Here is a 16,691-nt window from a genome sequence, read left to right as displayed (position 1 = left end):
AAAAATCGAACCACAAGAGTTAATTATTAAGGATTTGTGAAATTAATTACTTGGAGGAACTGCAGGAGCTATTGCAGCTAATTTTAAACCTGGGATGCCTTTGCCAACTACCTAGTACGCTGAACCATCTCTTATATGTAAAACCACTCCTTCGATGTACAGATATCATAATAATTTTACAAGTCGGTTAGAAACTAAAATGATTTCTACGCTTATCATGCTCCAGATTGTGAGGTAGGTATTGTCGTTAAAATATCGGAAACAGTAGGTGTGCGGAAAATATTATTTTTCCTAACGACGTGGGATCACAATTTTTATTTCCACTATAGTGAGCAGGCATGCGGTGCGGGAGGGTCGAGTCGGAGACTATAAACATGTTATACACTAGGCGTGTTTGTTAAACGAGGTGTTATTGCATTATATTATGGCCGTTGTCGTGACGACAAAACTTACTTCTGGCTGCTGTCGCGACGAGTCCAAATTCGTTTCGGTGCTCATTACCCGGGCGTCGTTGTCCAATAACAGCAGTTCGCATTGTTTTTTAGCGTCCCACGCTTGGCCAGGCTTGTCGCCGAATTTGTTGTGATCCAACTTTTGGACCGTGGCCGAATGCCGACTGCTGGACTGCTTGAAGAGACATTCGAGATTGCTGGAGCAAAAAAAAATTGTCAACAGAAAATTATATTACGGTGGCCCTGCGTAAAATAATTATAATAATAACGATAATGTATATAGTTCAACCAGGCAAGTCTGCTGCACAGGGTGGTTGTATTATATAAATGTTGTGTATTTTAATATGTCTCAGATAAACGCGTAGTCGTTCGGAAAATCGTGAACAATTATTATTCGTTTCGAGCGAACAAAATCGACCACAGTTAGAATGTTATTATAGCGCGGCATAACAATATCAATTAAGTAGGTCACATTTTGTGGTGTACCAAATTTCTAGACTATTAACATTGCACTAGTAAACAGTTTTTTTTTAATATTTTCGTAAAATAGTATAATTTTGTTCAAGTTATAGTTTTTTCTTCCTTTATTCGTAGGTGTACCTTACATAATATTTATTGTGATCGGAAATATTAAATTGTTTTTGAAATTATAGTGAATTGAATAAGATAATATAAAGAATTAAAATTGTATAATATATAGTAATATGTAAGTACCTAGTTCTAGTACCTATCTAAAAAATATGGTTGAAAATATTATGGTTTGGTTAAAACGTGGATAATATCACATAATTTTCAGTAAATTAGAAATATATAAAAAAGTTCGTGTTCGTGATATTTGAGTTCGAAAAAAATTAATTAATTGGTCCATAAACATTTTAATTTTATACATGAAATAAATAAAATACTGATTACTGATTTTATAAGTAGATATTGAATGGACAGCTATCTATCATTCAAATTCTCTTTGACTTATTAACTGTATAATAATATAATTAATATACAATTAATTTAATAATATAACTATTTTATATTTTATATTTCGCATATATTTATAGTGTACTTTCATATTGTTTTTTCTAAAATTATTGATGCTTATAAACCTGAACATCGCTATCACACAAGATTAAAGCATGGAGTAAATCATAATACACCGGTTAATAAGAAATTGTTTGGTGAAGAAAATATTTTATGTGCATTATATTATGTTAGTCTCTTAAGACGTTTAAATGTTGACGCGTTTACTTTTTATAATAAAAAAAAAAAATTTTAACTATGTAAATAAGTGTAAATGTTTTATGTATTAAATTTTATTTTATACGTTACACTGAATTTAGCATTTTAGATTTTTCATCTATGTTCAGTGTTGTTTTAAATTATGTTAAATTTATTTTGTATAACTGTTTTTTAACTATTAGCAGTTTTTTCTTTCACAAGCTTGCGTTTTTTGACAGCTTTATCAAAATACCTACTATTTATTTTTTTGTTTGAAATTCATTTTCACCGAATACCTATTGTATAATTTACTTACTTTGTAATTGATAATGATTCAATAAATATTTTTACTATTATTATTACTATTAATTGCTTGATACTAAAACAGTTTTATTTATAGTTGACGACTTATCTCAAAACTTTGAAACAGTTAATTAAATTTTAAAGTAAATTATGTAACGTAACAAAAATGCCTCCTGATAATGAGTAGAATATATGAAATACGCCGCGTATACTATACACCTAGTATCCACCGCACCACCACCCGCACACCACACCACCTCTGTTCGCAATCACATCGCAGGCGACACCTTAATCACAATACCCAACTAATCTAATCAATGTTAGAATTATACTTTTCCCACCACCCGTTTTTTCAGCGGCGGCGACCGGCTATTGCCGGCCCGTGTTCTATTATTTTTTTTTTTCGCTTGCTGCTGCCGAACGAACAAGTTCATATTTTTTTGTTTTGATGAAGCTGCCTTATTTGTGGACGATGGAGTAGCGACAGCTGAAATCCTCCCCGGCAATGCCGGCGGAAAGACGGGCGATACCGTATGTGTGTACTGGTAACATAAAATCTGTACATATCTGGCTGGTAAACATTTTATTTATTATTGTAATTTATTATCGTTGTACATATTATATTTCGCCATGTTGACCGGTAACCGTCCAGTGGAGCCATTGGGGTCTAGGCATGGTTGTTTAAACACATTTTTATTATTATACTATACGTATCTGTTGTGCCTCGTCATTTGCTCGTTGTGTAAGCTATTTTTATTATGTCCGAGTTTTACGCCCTGTTGAGCTTTCTCGGCACCAACTTCCAATATATCATTTTTTGCACATAACTTCCGTGTCTTGAGTTATTATTATTATTATTAGTATTACCCTCGTTATTAACTCTTCCTGGTGTATGCATTTATTATTGTGAATAATCAAATCCACGGTGCTCCGACCTATCCAGGTCTCGGCTCGTGGTTGGCGACCTTGCTAGAAAGCGGCGGTCGGCCACGGGGGCAGTTCGATTCAACAGTTTTGTTGGGTCGGTCCACGATCGAACTGTCACAATTATTGTAAATGTAATTATTCATAGGCTTCATTTGTTTTGAATTATATAAAGTATTTTTAATGATTAACATTAATAAGCTATTTCAATAAATTAAACACCCTATCAATTATACATTATATATTATACATTATATCAATTATGTATTTTTGGTGAGATCGTTAATAACATACTTTGTATAAACAAATTGTGGACGGTTCCTGAGTTTAAGTCAAATTATTGGAATTGATAACAAATTAAATGAAAATTAATCAATCCAATATAAATTTGTTTTCTTTAGGTACGTACTTATTTAATTGTGTATGCACAAAATGCTGAACGTATTTAATCATTCGGGTACATGTTAGACCATGATCATCACCCAGTTATCAATACAAAAATTATAGGAAACATGGTAAATCATAAATTTTATTCAAAATCAAAATCACAGATTAATTGACTTACTTGAGATTTGTTGCAACACGTGCACTACATTCTGACCATAATAATTCGCCAGTAATCCCTCTCGATGGTGACATTATGAACCCTTCTTTCGGACAATTGTTCGTATTGCCATCGTGATGCATACCTAAACTGTAATGAAAAATGGTTTTAAGGTCAAGAATCGAATGTTCCTATGTAATGTGTCCATTGTTCATATTATTTCATATTGAATTTTATAAGTAACATTTAATACAGTAAAATCCCTGGATAATATCAGTTGCCGTACGTCATTTGCACATCGTCTGTTTACCTGACATAAGTGCCAAAATATCGAACATCAAATGTACATCAATATTCTGAACAATAGAAGGGTATGAAAAAAATATTATAAATTTTTCGCATATAATGTTTATGGATAATGAATAATTTAAGATTTTTAAGTCTAAAAATAATAAAAAAAACATACATTTACATTTTTACTCAAAAAATAAAAACACAAATATATGTATGTAGTTTAGAAATGAATAAAAAATGAATTGCATACAAATCAATTAATTAAGTACAAAAAACAATACTATACGTACTTGAATACTTAATATATTGTCTTGTCCCATTATTTTTACCAAAGTAAACCTATTTATGTCACCGGTGGTATACTTAAACCAATGTTTTTGATTGTAGTCAAATGTTTGACTTACACAATATTACTACGGTACAAATATATTTTAAAACAGAAATATCTATACAATATTCAAACCTTTTTTATTTAGAGATGTATACATTTTAAGATTTAAGTTAGAAAAAAACTTGAGGTTTTGGGTATACACCTTTTTTCTGTTATATTGTTAAATAATATAAATGATGTGTGACCTTTTAAACGGTTGATGAGCAAACCATGTAAAACCGAAAAATTGAACGATGCTCAATTGTCTTACAAGAAAGATTAAAATGAATAATAGTGATGCTCAAACGACATCCGAAAATATCAACCACCCGGGAGGGTGATATTACGATTATAATAATAAATGTTCTTCTATTTTATACTACACGAAATTTCAACTATTAGATTATGGTGACCTCTTCTGCCTACACTATTATTTTAAAATTGATGTGAGGTTTTTGATTTATTGATTTTAAAAATATTGAATATGAATCACTTTAAGTAAATAAAAATAATTTATACACATAGAATAAACATGGCAAAACGAACACATCTCATCATGTTATAACATCAATAATAACATAAATAATATACATATTATTATAATACAATATATGATATCAATAATAATTTATTATAAATTAAATTTATGAAAAATACGTTTGTAAGTTAAACTTCTTTGTTTATTGAAAATACATGTTTCAAAAAATACAATTAAGTGATGAACTTGATGTATATTAAGACAACCCTTTATTTTGTATTAACAGTAAGAAGTATTAAAAAATCACAATTATGCAAATACAATACACATACAATATTATCTGGAATCTCCTCCACTTCTCTCAGTGAGCGTACTGTCTATTGATCAACATTTTTTCAGATCAAAGTTCGCGAACATAACTCAAAAAATAAAGCAATAAAGTACTGATCTCTTCACTTATAACTATTTAAATTAACTTCCTCATCTTTAGTGTTTGGAAAACTATTATTACATTTTATTATGTATTTTTATTTTTTTATTGTAATTTTCATATAAATTGCTTAATTAGAGCGATAGAACAAAATATATTTGGTCATTTGAGTACTCTTGAAAAACAATCAGTAATTTGGATAAATCGTTAATCTGGAATATAATAATAAGTCTGAATTCTTCCTGATTATCAATATTCTACCTAGTATAAATGTGAATTGTTATAATATTATCGTGTCATCAGATAGATTCTATGTTAATTGATTTGAATCAGTCTTCTCCGGGATCCTAAAATCTGTCCATTATTGAATAATGTTTAGATGTTTAGAAGTTAAGAGAGATTTCACTATTAAGACAATACAGTTACAGGACTATCACTGATGTTTCACTATCTCTTATAATCACAAATAAACAAACAGCGAGTTAACCAAGTTGGATAGATGAATATCAGTGCTGCAGTTGTAGTTACCAAAGTGTAACGAATAAACTTAAAAAAGACATAACACCGAGAAAAAATCGTAAAATTGTACCAATTCAATAAACCTTATGTAGATACGTCGACGGGAAAACTATTGATTTAATTGTTAATACAAAAGTTTTATTTTTAAAACAGTTTACAAAAACACGTAAATTAATATTTATGCTTTTATTACAAATTACATAATATAATAAAAACGCACGAAATGTTTTTATTTAGTAAAATATATTTTAATTAAATAAATGTACAATGCAGTTAGGTATACGTATGAATAAAAACAGGAAATAAAATAATCGAAAATTCAAACGATTCGAACACACAGTACGAGAATAAATTTTATTGTTATTCATTAATGGCGTAGGTATTCATACTTGTTGGATCGGAAAAAAAATTAAATAAACGAATAAAAAAAAAACCGCATACTACTTGATTAATTAATTTACAACCCTTTATAATATTATACGCTTCTCGATTATCGTTTTCTACGTCCGTTGAATGTTTCAACCAGATTAACATATATAAAATCAATATTATATGGATATGTACAGTGCGCATAGTGGGTATGTATATTATTATACAAGCAAATCGGCATTCCACACACTGTCAATATGTGTTAAAAAGAAACTAGAAAATTATAGCAGAGCAGACGTGTCTTAAAAATGTATGTTTAATTATATTATTGTTGTCTAATCCCGACGAGAGAAACTTTTATTTTTTGATTCATTTCGCGAGGCCGTCAATCCAAATGTCGAGCGACAATTTTATTGGAAAATTTCAAACGGAAACAGTCGATCTTAAATTTATTGGCTTTCGATGAGACGTTTACACCCGTATTGGCTGTAAACAATCGAGCCGATCACGGTCGCTGACATATTATTAATAATAATAATAATAATAATAATAATCATAATTATAATAATAATGGTAATAATATAATATCAGTTTAATATTTTACGTAATACGCGTAATCAAAAATGAAAAAAAAATGTTTCCCATAGGAAACGTCGTCGTGGAATGTTTATTAATTTCGTGCCTTGGAGGACGGACGAAATATTGTCCGATGATTAATTTCTCCTGACTAGTAAATCGATAAACAATATAATATAATATTCTATTACGGAAACACTGCACCGACGACGTGCTATATTAATTATTATTGTCGTTACTATTAGGTATTGTAATACTTTGTCATTTCGCGTTGATGTCAACGCCGCGCAGTTGACGTAAAATGTTGGGAATCCTGGCAAAAAAATGTGTCTGCAGATATTTACAATAATATAGAGCAGCGCATAAATGATAAATTGATAAATAAAATCGCAGTTAAGTAAACTAATAGACATGGAGATTTTTTCGTTATTTTTTTTTTTACATTGCTTGTAAAGAGTCTACAACAGAGCTAATCGTTATCCGTTCTGGCCAGCCAAAAAATCTGCCTAATATACATATTTTGATGTCTGACCTATATAAATTTTTATATAGTATAAACCTTGATTTCGGACGAATCTGTGCGTTGGCGGGTTCCGGGTGGTACATTTTAAACGTAGCTACTGCGCAGGTCCGCGGGCGGGTTTCGACAATAATTAAGGCCGTCGTTTCGAACATCGAATAAACATTCGAACGCAACATAAACATTCTGGTGTTATTTTATGAGGCGGTAGGGTCATGGCAAGACCGCATACGAAACGTTTGAAATAATATCGACGAATATAATATAGCAAAGGGACTAAAATAATATTATATAAACGTTGGTTACGCCACTTGCTAAAAAAAAATGTCGTTGCTGAGGGACAGTATTGCATCGATTTCATGAGCTCGATTTACACCTAGCTATTATATTATTTACTATAATAGTAGCTGATGATCTATTATATAAAAAAATAAAGACATAATAATGATAATATATGAAAATCCACATAAATTATAAGTACGATAGCCCTTTACTACTCCGCTACATCTTTAAAACCCGACGAGGGAAAAACGTAGAGGTTTACGTGTATAGATCTTATATGTATAGAATATATACCAAGTATATCTGGTACATCGCCGACGACGTGTGTTCGTCGCCGCCTCTCGAGTGAACCTCAAAAACATTAAAACCGAGCCGTTAATACGATAGTGTATAATATGTTTTTAACAGTAATTAATTATTCACGGGTCTCTCGGTCTTTGACGACGGGTAATATATGTATACACCAGGAGGGGTTCGTTTTTTCCCTCTTTCCTCGTCGTCGTCGGATCGGAGTGACGATGAGAGTTATTACGATGACGACGACGTAAGCGGCACAAAATGATTAAATTTTAATTTAATCCACTTCGCACTACTGCAAAAGGTTTTCGAAAGACATAATAAACGTGGCGTTTTCGGGAGTTTTTGTTCCGTCACGATTACGCATGTAATAATAATAATATTAATCAGGGCGAGTTCTCATCAAAAATGATTTTCATTTAAATACAAATACATATTACATATACAATTAAAGTTACCTGTGGCCTATTTCGTGGGCCAGTATGTATACGGAAGTAAAGCCCGCCGACGGGTACGGTTTTCCAAGCGCGTCCGTAGAACCGAACTCAGCGATAATGCACGAATACTTCTCCGAACAGACACCACCCACGGTCGCCAGGCCTGCAAAATATCAATATAATATAATAATAATAATAATAATAATAATAATAATAATATAATAATCGTCTAAACGATTGGAATATTTAATTATAGAGTAATTTGCTATGTTGCTCAAAACAACATCAAGTATATCGATTTCGTCTTTCGAATATGCTAATCAGCGTAAAATATATCACCGTCGTTGTTCGACATTTGAACTGATGTATAATATTGACATTTAAATGAAAAAACAAAATATTACATAGTATGGCTCAGAGTAGGTTTTGCTAAGTGTAATAAACAATTTCATACCTTTTTTTTTTTATCATACTTTGCCCCAAACAAAAGTGTCTGTTATTTTTAAAGATCGTACAACTCAATAATTATTATAAATTTGTTTTCACTTAACATGTATTCACACATGCTTACATTATTATATTTCATCCACAGCAGATGTACAGAAACATTTAGATTGAATTATATACAGTTAATATAAATGTTTTACATTTAAAAACTTATATTATGGAGAAGAAATACAGAATGACTTTTATTTGGAAGAATGGAAAAATTGTTCGAGGAAAGTCCATAAATATAAAAGAAGTGGTAGCCGACTGAGAAAATCCCTTTTTTTAATTTAGTTTAATGAAGGAAAAAGTATGACAATTTATTAATATATTATGGAAGGCACTTCTACAGTTGGATAGGGTACAAGGGGATTGAACCCCAATTTGAAAAAAGGATTAGGTAGCAGATTATGGTCGGTACGAAGCGTGGAGTATAGCACAATTACTGCGTGACCAACCTTTTAGGCTTCGAACCACGAATGAATGGAGTGTTTAAAAATGATTTTAAAAACATGGGCATATTGATAATTCCGAATGGTTTCTAGACTTCAAAAATATAATACTTAAAAACTCTTAAAATTACTTTATCTAGTATAGCAGATAGAAAGAGTCATGATCGCATCAAATACGGCTTCATGGTATGTTTTGCGAACTATGTACATAACATAGTTTTCTGTGAAAACTGGAAAGTGAAGTAAGCTGCACAATATTTAAATCGGGAAATTCAATGTGTGGTGCCCGAAAATATTTGGCTACAATGATCTTTTTTTTTTTATGTTTACGGTAAATTATTAGAACACTAAAATTTTATATTTATAAGATATTGCGATTGGGCCTCTAATTTAAACGATATTTTATAACTCAATCTGGTATGAGCAGAAGTTTAAATTAAAATTAGAAGCGTTAGAACATTAAAAGCTTGGAAATGAACTTTAATTCAAAAGAATTATATTCTTAATGAAATTAAAAATACGAAGAAGAGAATAAAACCAGATTTGAATTTGTGAAATCTGCTTCGCATTGTTAAAAAAAAAAATAATTAATATATTTTTAAGAAATTGAAAAAAAATATATTATTTGATTTATGTTATGCACTTCCTAGTTATATTTTTATTAAAAACAAAATTTTAAAATTATATCAGTACTGCTGTAATTAAGAATTATATATATATTTGTATATTTTTAAGTTATAGGTACATTTGAGACCCAATCTCCAAATACCTTTTAAAAATATATGTTCTTAATTTGTAGCCTAGTACCAGGATAATAAAATGTAAACACATATTGTTTAAACCAGGTTGGTAGATCGTAGATACAATATAGACCAATTACCAACCACCCAAATGTGGCTTGATATCAGCGCCATACGTATCAGAGCTGCATGATAATACCGGGTTTCTTACTTATTTCTATTATTCTTACACTCACCCATGGTGGAGCCACTCCAGTGTCCGTTTTCCATCGCGTAAAAGTCTAAACTGAAAAAAAAATCCATAATTGAATACCTTTCCTTATAACCGTGACCATAACGTGATATCTAGTTGCAGTGTTAAATTAAAAAAATAAGAAGAATTTCGTAAGATTTAAGATTAACTGAGAGGTGAATTCTCTCTAACTGAGTTCTAAAAGTTGTACTCTTAAAAAAAATTATTGATCACCAATTGTATTAATAGGTAAATATTATGAAACATTTCTAATAATTTACTATTTAGTTACATTGTTTTTGGGCACAAATTTCTTAAATGTATTATATATATTGTATGTATACCTCATAATTTGTTTATCTTTACATTCACGTATAGTATCTATTATTAGTATTTAGTATTTAGTATTTTAGTATTACCAATTAAACTTGTACTCGCTTAAGTAGTGACAAAATTTATTATACTAGCAAGGTATTTGTATACGTTTAACGAAAACAAAGATTCCTTAAACCAATATTTTACCTAAATTATTATAATGTTTGTTTAATGATAATAATATATACCCCGAAATATAGAGTCCGATATCCCATTGTTCTTGTTTTCGGTATTTCTTATTGTAAGCACAGAACGAATCCAACAACGAACTCCTCTCGCCGCCGTAATGTGGCAAGTCGTTGGGTTGTTTTTTGAACATTTCCAGTTTCACCAAGACGATTTCGATTTTTTGTCCCAAGCTCGGATGGTGGTATAGTACTTGAACCTGAAGTGGAAAATTAAGTTAATTTTTAAAACCGTTCCAAAAACAAAACGGAATTCGAAAAAGTAGGTACACAAATATACAACATTGTGAACACCGCTGTCACGACATTTCAATATCGAATCTTTATTTTTCCCATATTATAATCTCATTTATGTGAATACTGTTATGGTGAGTAGAATAATAATTAATGAAGTTACAAAACTTAAGATCATAATATACTACAATAATTAATAAATTATGATATTATGTAAAGTGTCAAGTGGCATTTTTTCGTAAACAAGTTCTATTTAAAACTTTTTTTAAGTTGTATGAGTGTATTATGTTCAAACAAATAAGTAGAATAAAATAATTAAGTTAATTTAAAAATTATCTTTTTTCGTTCAAGTAAAACAAAATAATAACGGTTTATTTAATTTCCGATAGAAATTATAAAGGTACCATGATATAATTTTATCGCTTCACTTATATTTGTTTGTTTTGTTTAAAATGTCTTGTAAAAAACATGATTAATAAAGCTTAAACTAACGAACCGATTCGTTAACATTAAATACAAACAGTTGATGGACGTTATTGTATTGATAATTTTCTCATTTAAGTTAACATTATTTGATAAAAATACCAAGTAGCTTAAAAGTAACTCCATCTTTAATGAAAAAAACCAATATATTTCTTTTAAAATAATTTAAATATGCCAGAAAATGTAAAATAAAATAAATAATACTATATTTAAATTTAAAAAAAAATGTAATTTATTAATAAAATAATTTATAATACTTATTAAAACTGCTGAGTTTATAATATTATATATAATATAATGTTCTTCATGACAATATTTTCATAACTCATATTAAAATATACAATTAACTCTGGCATAGTAATATAAAAGAAAAAGTTCCGAAAAATAAACGATCCCGTTTACCTTTAGAAAGTTTTTATAATTAAAAAAAAAACAATAAGGAAAAATATATACTATGATTATAAATATACATGGTATAATATAATATGTTTTTATTTGATTTAATAAGTCGATAATAAATTAAATGTTGATTAAATATTAGTATTTTGATGAATTTTAATACTCTCGGGGTACATCAAATCTCGTTAAGTCATGCTAATATGGAATATCGGTTGTTGGGTAAATATTTAATAAATTATTTTTTATAATTTTTTTATGTTTTTTACTGCTTTTTGTTTGGAGCGCTATGCGAGTGATGTTGGGCACATCTCGGGGTGACCCGAGATGTAAAATATAAGGTGTGCCACGAATATTAATTATCTTTAAAGTATTCTATCATGATGTATAAATGCTGGATACTGTAGCATCTTAAAAACATAAATTGTAATGCGTACGAAAACTGTGTTTAAATTTTACTAGCCCAAAGCCTAGTTAGGAAATTCATATAATAATATTTCTTAACGAGCGTACGTTATTATTTACGAGATACGTCAATGTTCAACTTTAATTTTCGATTTAAGTCACCGGTGCTGCAAGACTTGACTGCAGTTGTCTTTTTAATATTATACAGAGTGATTTGTTCAATCTCGCATTTTACTAATTAATAGTGAATTTTTTCAGTCTCTGATTTTTAGGTTAGGTTAGGTTTTTCATTTACTTTCCTGAATCTTTTTTGGATTTTACCCTTAATAGTATTTAATTTTCCATTTGGCTTTAAAATTTCATTGTATATACGCCTTATACCAAAAATTATATATTCTAAATTATTCGACATTTTATGTTTAAAATTAAAGTTATCGGTTATTATGTCTTATTAATATGAGATCGTATTGTTTGGCATTGTGTTATATAATATTACAGCATTGTAATTAGCATTATTATTATCTAATTGATTATACAGTGATTTTATTAATATACAATAAAGGATTATTAATTTTATTCGTAAATAATAATTCATCAGACGTGAAAAAATAGTCAGATATCGGACTTACTGTGTCTCAAGTGTTGAAATTATTAATATCGTCTGCCAATACATTTTAATACCGTATAATATTATTTAATTGCATGAAGTCGATGCTACAATACAAAACATAGTAATATACTCACGGCGTTGACGTAAGCGAGTATCATGTCGGCGAGGTGTTCGTCGTCGTGTTTAAAGTACTCCGAAAACGTTTTGTACGCCGCTTCGTCAAAATAGAGCGCCGTCTCCAATACGGGCATTGCCGCTGCCTCCACCGCCGCAGCCGTTCCATCCTCGTCGTATTTCGTGTCCTCTACCTGCTCGACAAAATATTTAATTAAAATCCTGGATGGAGTAAAACGCGAGGGACGGGGAGAAGGAGAAAAAGCGACGACAGCGACAACAAAAAAACCTCACTAATTTTTATACTCACAAAAAGGTCTGGTGACATGAAAGCATAGTTTTCACTGGGTCTTCGCAATACATCTGTGGACGAGAGAAAAAATAAATAAATACAAACTGTCAAGAGGAATATATTGTATTTAAGTCCTGAACGTCGTCGGCGACGAAAGAAGAACGCGAATTACGGAACTTAAAGTTTTTCATTTTATCCTATTTATTTATTTTTCGTTCTTATGAACGCGCCATGTCTTCAGCAGTCCTATCACGCCCGACTGTTCTAGGTAGGTATGTGATATATAAACAGCTGCCATAATATATAATCATATTATACTATATGTATAAGTACATCAGAAGAATTTAGAAACAAGAAACTTATATTGTCACTCCTTAGAAGCCGGCCAAACATGGACACACTTCCTTAAAACGTTAACTTCTCCTGCTAAAATTTTAGTTTATTACACAATTCTTTTATGTACCCCGGGTTGAGCGCCAATTGAACAATATCATTTTAAATTCACTAGTCTTCTTTCCTAATACAGTCTATAAATTTATCAAAACTTCTTATGTTCCTTTAAGCATATATAAAATGGTAATAAGGTATAATATAGGACTTATATAGCCATATAGGTCATAATAAATTGTGCATTTTACACACGAACGTATTATATTATGTATTTTTATCTTTAACCTTATTAACCTGTATAACTCGTCTCAGAGTGGACTAATAACCAACGCTGTTGAATCCCTAACAGATAAATAAAAAAAAACAATTAAAAAAAATTATGATGTTTACTAAATTTGACCATACTATAAAAACGTGCAATTCAGTAAACAATAAGTATTCAATGATAAAATATAATGAAATATTATCGTAATTACGAGAAAGATAAATTTTGGCAAAACATGAAAAATGAAGACGTCATCGAGTTATTAGATAGCAAAAGTCGGTTATTTAATCGTTTAAAAATTATGTTACATAATAATATGTGTTAACATAATACAACATTATTGTAATAAAAATAATAATAATAGTAAAAATACTATAATATTGTACCCGTGTTGTTCGTAATATTATAATGCCTAGTGTTTAAACGTTGGTTTTAAATAAGCGAAAGGGAAAGTAGTGTTAGTGTTTACAATAAGGGTTGGTAAATTAAATATTGTTATATATTTATATGTATGTATTGGTTACTATAGTTTGACTTTTGATAATTATAGGATATAAGATAGAAGAGTTTTATAAGAAAAAAATTGTTTAGGATCTTGGGCCTGTCTAGTCGGACAGCTTAGTAAGTAATTTATTCCCTATCCGGCACTGATATGCAGCACCAAAACCCGAATACATATGATGGGTGCAAAGCACTAGTTATTGTACTACACAAGGGGTTATATATTTATAATCTTAAACATCCATCCAATTATACGCATTCAACCTAGGTCTCAATCACAGTCCATAATGTGGGTTCGCAAACTATGACCCCATATTATGTGTCATCATTTGATTTAAATAACTGTCTTACAATCAGTACAATCACACATATTATACTTAAAATATTTTTTTTGTTATATAATCTATCGCCGAAAATGGAGATCATGACAAAACCCATCCTTCATTTTATTCTTCAAATTGGTTTTGATATTATTTAAAAATGTGCGAGACTGATGTATCATTTTGTTTTTTCCTGTTTACTTATTAATCACGCAATAGTAGAAATATAATATTTTATGTCATTATACATTTAGGGCCGGATTTAGAATTTTGATGGCTCAGGTCTAAAAGGGTTCTGCCCCCCTGGATTTAATTCATTTTTCTTCTTTATCCGATCAAACCATGCTACATATTACAATATTTTACAACTGATTATTTACAAATAAATCAAATAAGAGAATTACTTTTCATTACGTTGAAATCGTATGCGTGTAAGAACAATTTTAATATTTTTTTAAATCTATCGATAAAAAAAAATCCAGGGTAATTTTGTGGGAGGCCTCAAAAAGCGGAGCCCGGGGAATTAATCATTAATTAATTTTCTCAACTCGAACCCTGAGTATATATTAATCAAAACAATAAAAAATAATGGTAAATTAAATTATGAATTTATTACATTTTGCTTGATGCACAATCGTACGTATTGTCATTTTCAGGTTGAAAAATGTTAAAGTGTTCCACTAACTAAAGTTATTATAATTGTTACAGTCGCCAGTCACTCGGTCGGTATAGTAATATATTCGCCATATGTACAGTTTTTGCACGTCTCAAATTTGAATTCGAAATTCGAGTCAGTTACTATAGCGCATGTGTGATTTGAAGAAAACTGTACTTGGAACTTATGTAATTTGCATGCATGTATACCGGAACAACATAATAACGATCAAGCGCTCTAAAATTTAATTAAAATATTTATTGAAGAGAAACTTGTATAATACTATAATTACATACATACATGTTGTGGGGACTTCCGGAAATAAAGAATATAGTACAATACATTTTAATTATAAAATAATTATTGCAGTCGATGTACTTATGTATATTATAATTTATAACGATACGAGTATACACTTATGAATTATTCAAACCATAATAATATTTCTTGGACTGAAATTCCAGAAAAAAATATGGAAACGACAATACGCTACAGTTTCTACGACGTTAATACTGCATTTGTATTTCGTTTAGCGTACGTTTAGAGACGTTTCAGAATAACTGCGTGTGAAATATGTTTTTTTTTAACGCAATTCACGCCCGTTATGTACTTTATAAATATTAAAAAGTTTTCCGCAACGTACTTATACGAGTATAATATATAGATACGTCGAAAACTTAACATCGATTCGATTTTTATATTCGCTCGAAAAGTTGCCAAACATATTATAATACGCAGTAAGCACAGTCTCGTAGTTTTGTTCGTTTGTGTCCTCCCGAATCCTTGCATCACTTTGTTACAGCTGTACGATATTAACACGATATCCATTTATTGCCACTCCCCTACTATAAGATTGTTACGGCTTATGCATCTGTATTGCACATCGTCAGAACTGAACCTGACCGATTATACTTTTTTACGTTATGTTTTTCACGTTCACTAGAATATAATCAGGCACAAGTGATGAGCCGTTTGATGCACGGCTATTGTTATTTTTAAAAATGTGCTGAAAAATCAGGCTTCGTGAGTTTAAAATTTAATATAATCTGTTAACACAATCATTGAATAAACGAAAAAAAAATCTAAGCGTACAAAAAATAGGCGTTTTCATTTAATGTCCTAAAATTAGGTCAAATGTATAATGAAAAAATAATTTTAAGCTAGACCCAAGCTTTCAAATTCAGCAAAGGCCTGTTTACGCCTTTGTTTCATACATATCCGGATAGGTACTTAAAGTTTTTGATTTATTGAGAAATATTATAATCTCGATTTATGGAGCTTACATACTTGATAACTACTAGACCAATCGACAACGATTTTTACACACATATTTCTTGGGATTCGAGGAGTGTTCATAGCTATGTTTATCGACCTCTAAAGGAAAGTTTGCCATAGTGTGGCTCCTACATTAATTTCGTTTTGGCTCACAAAAACCGAATATTATTTTGTTTATAATATATAATATATATTGTTTGTCACAGAAATAAAAGATAATTTTATAGAATCTATACTACTATATAATTTATAAAATAAATGCATGCTTGTTAAA

At 29.9% G+C, this 16,691-nt stretch overlaps 1 protein-coding gene across 2 annotated transcripts in view; it reads right to left on the bottom strand.

Moving 5' to 3' along the window:
• LOC111033107 (A disintegrin and metalloproteinase with thrombospondin motifs adt-1-like) overlaps positions 1-16,691 on the bottom strand; it is a 53,807-nt gene that overhangs the window by 21,512 nt on the left and 15,604 nt on the right. For both annotated transcript variants that reach the window (XM_022313701.1, XM_022313702.1), the window contains exons 5-11: positions 13,030-13,082; positions 12,740-12,913; positions 10,481-10,677; positions 9,922-9,971; positions 8,029-8,170; positions 3,457-3,585; positions 454-649 (exon numbers count right to left, since the gene is read on the bottom strand). In XM_022313701.1, the coding sequence (XP_022169393.1) occupies positions 454-649; positions 3,457-3,585; positions 8,029-8,170; positions 9,922-9,971; positions 10,481-10,677; positions 12,740-12,913; positions 13,030-13,082 (941 nt within the window). The remainder of the gene's footprint in view (positions 1-453; positions 650-3,456; positions 3,586-8,028; positions 8,171-9,921; positions 9,972-10,480; positions 10,678-12,739; positions 12,914-13,029; positions 13,083-16,691) is intronic.

The sequence above is a fragment of the Myzus persicae genome, unplaced genomic scaffold (assembly GCF_001856785.1).
Source record: "Myzus persicae strain clone G006 unplaced genomic scaffold, MPER_G0061.0, whole genome shotgun sequence".
NCBI lineage: Eukaryota > Metazoa > Arthropoda > Insecta > Hemiptera > Aphididae > Myzus > Myzus persicae.
Note: the sequence above shows the minus strand (reverse complement) of the source record. Positions and strands in the feature narration are given on the sequence as shown.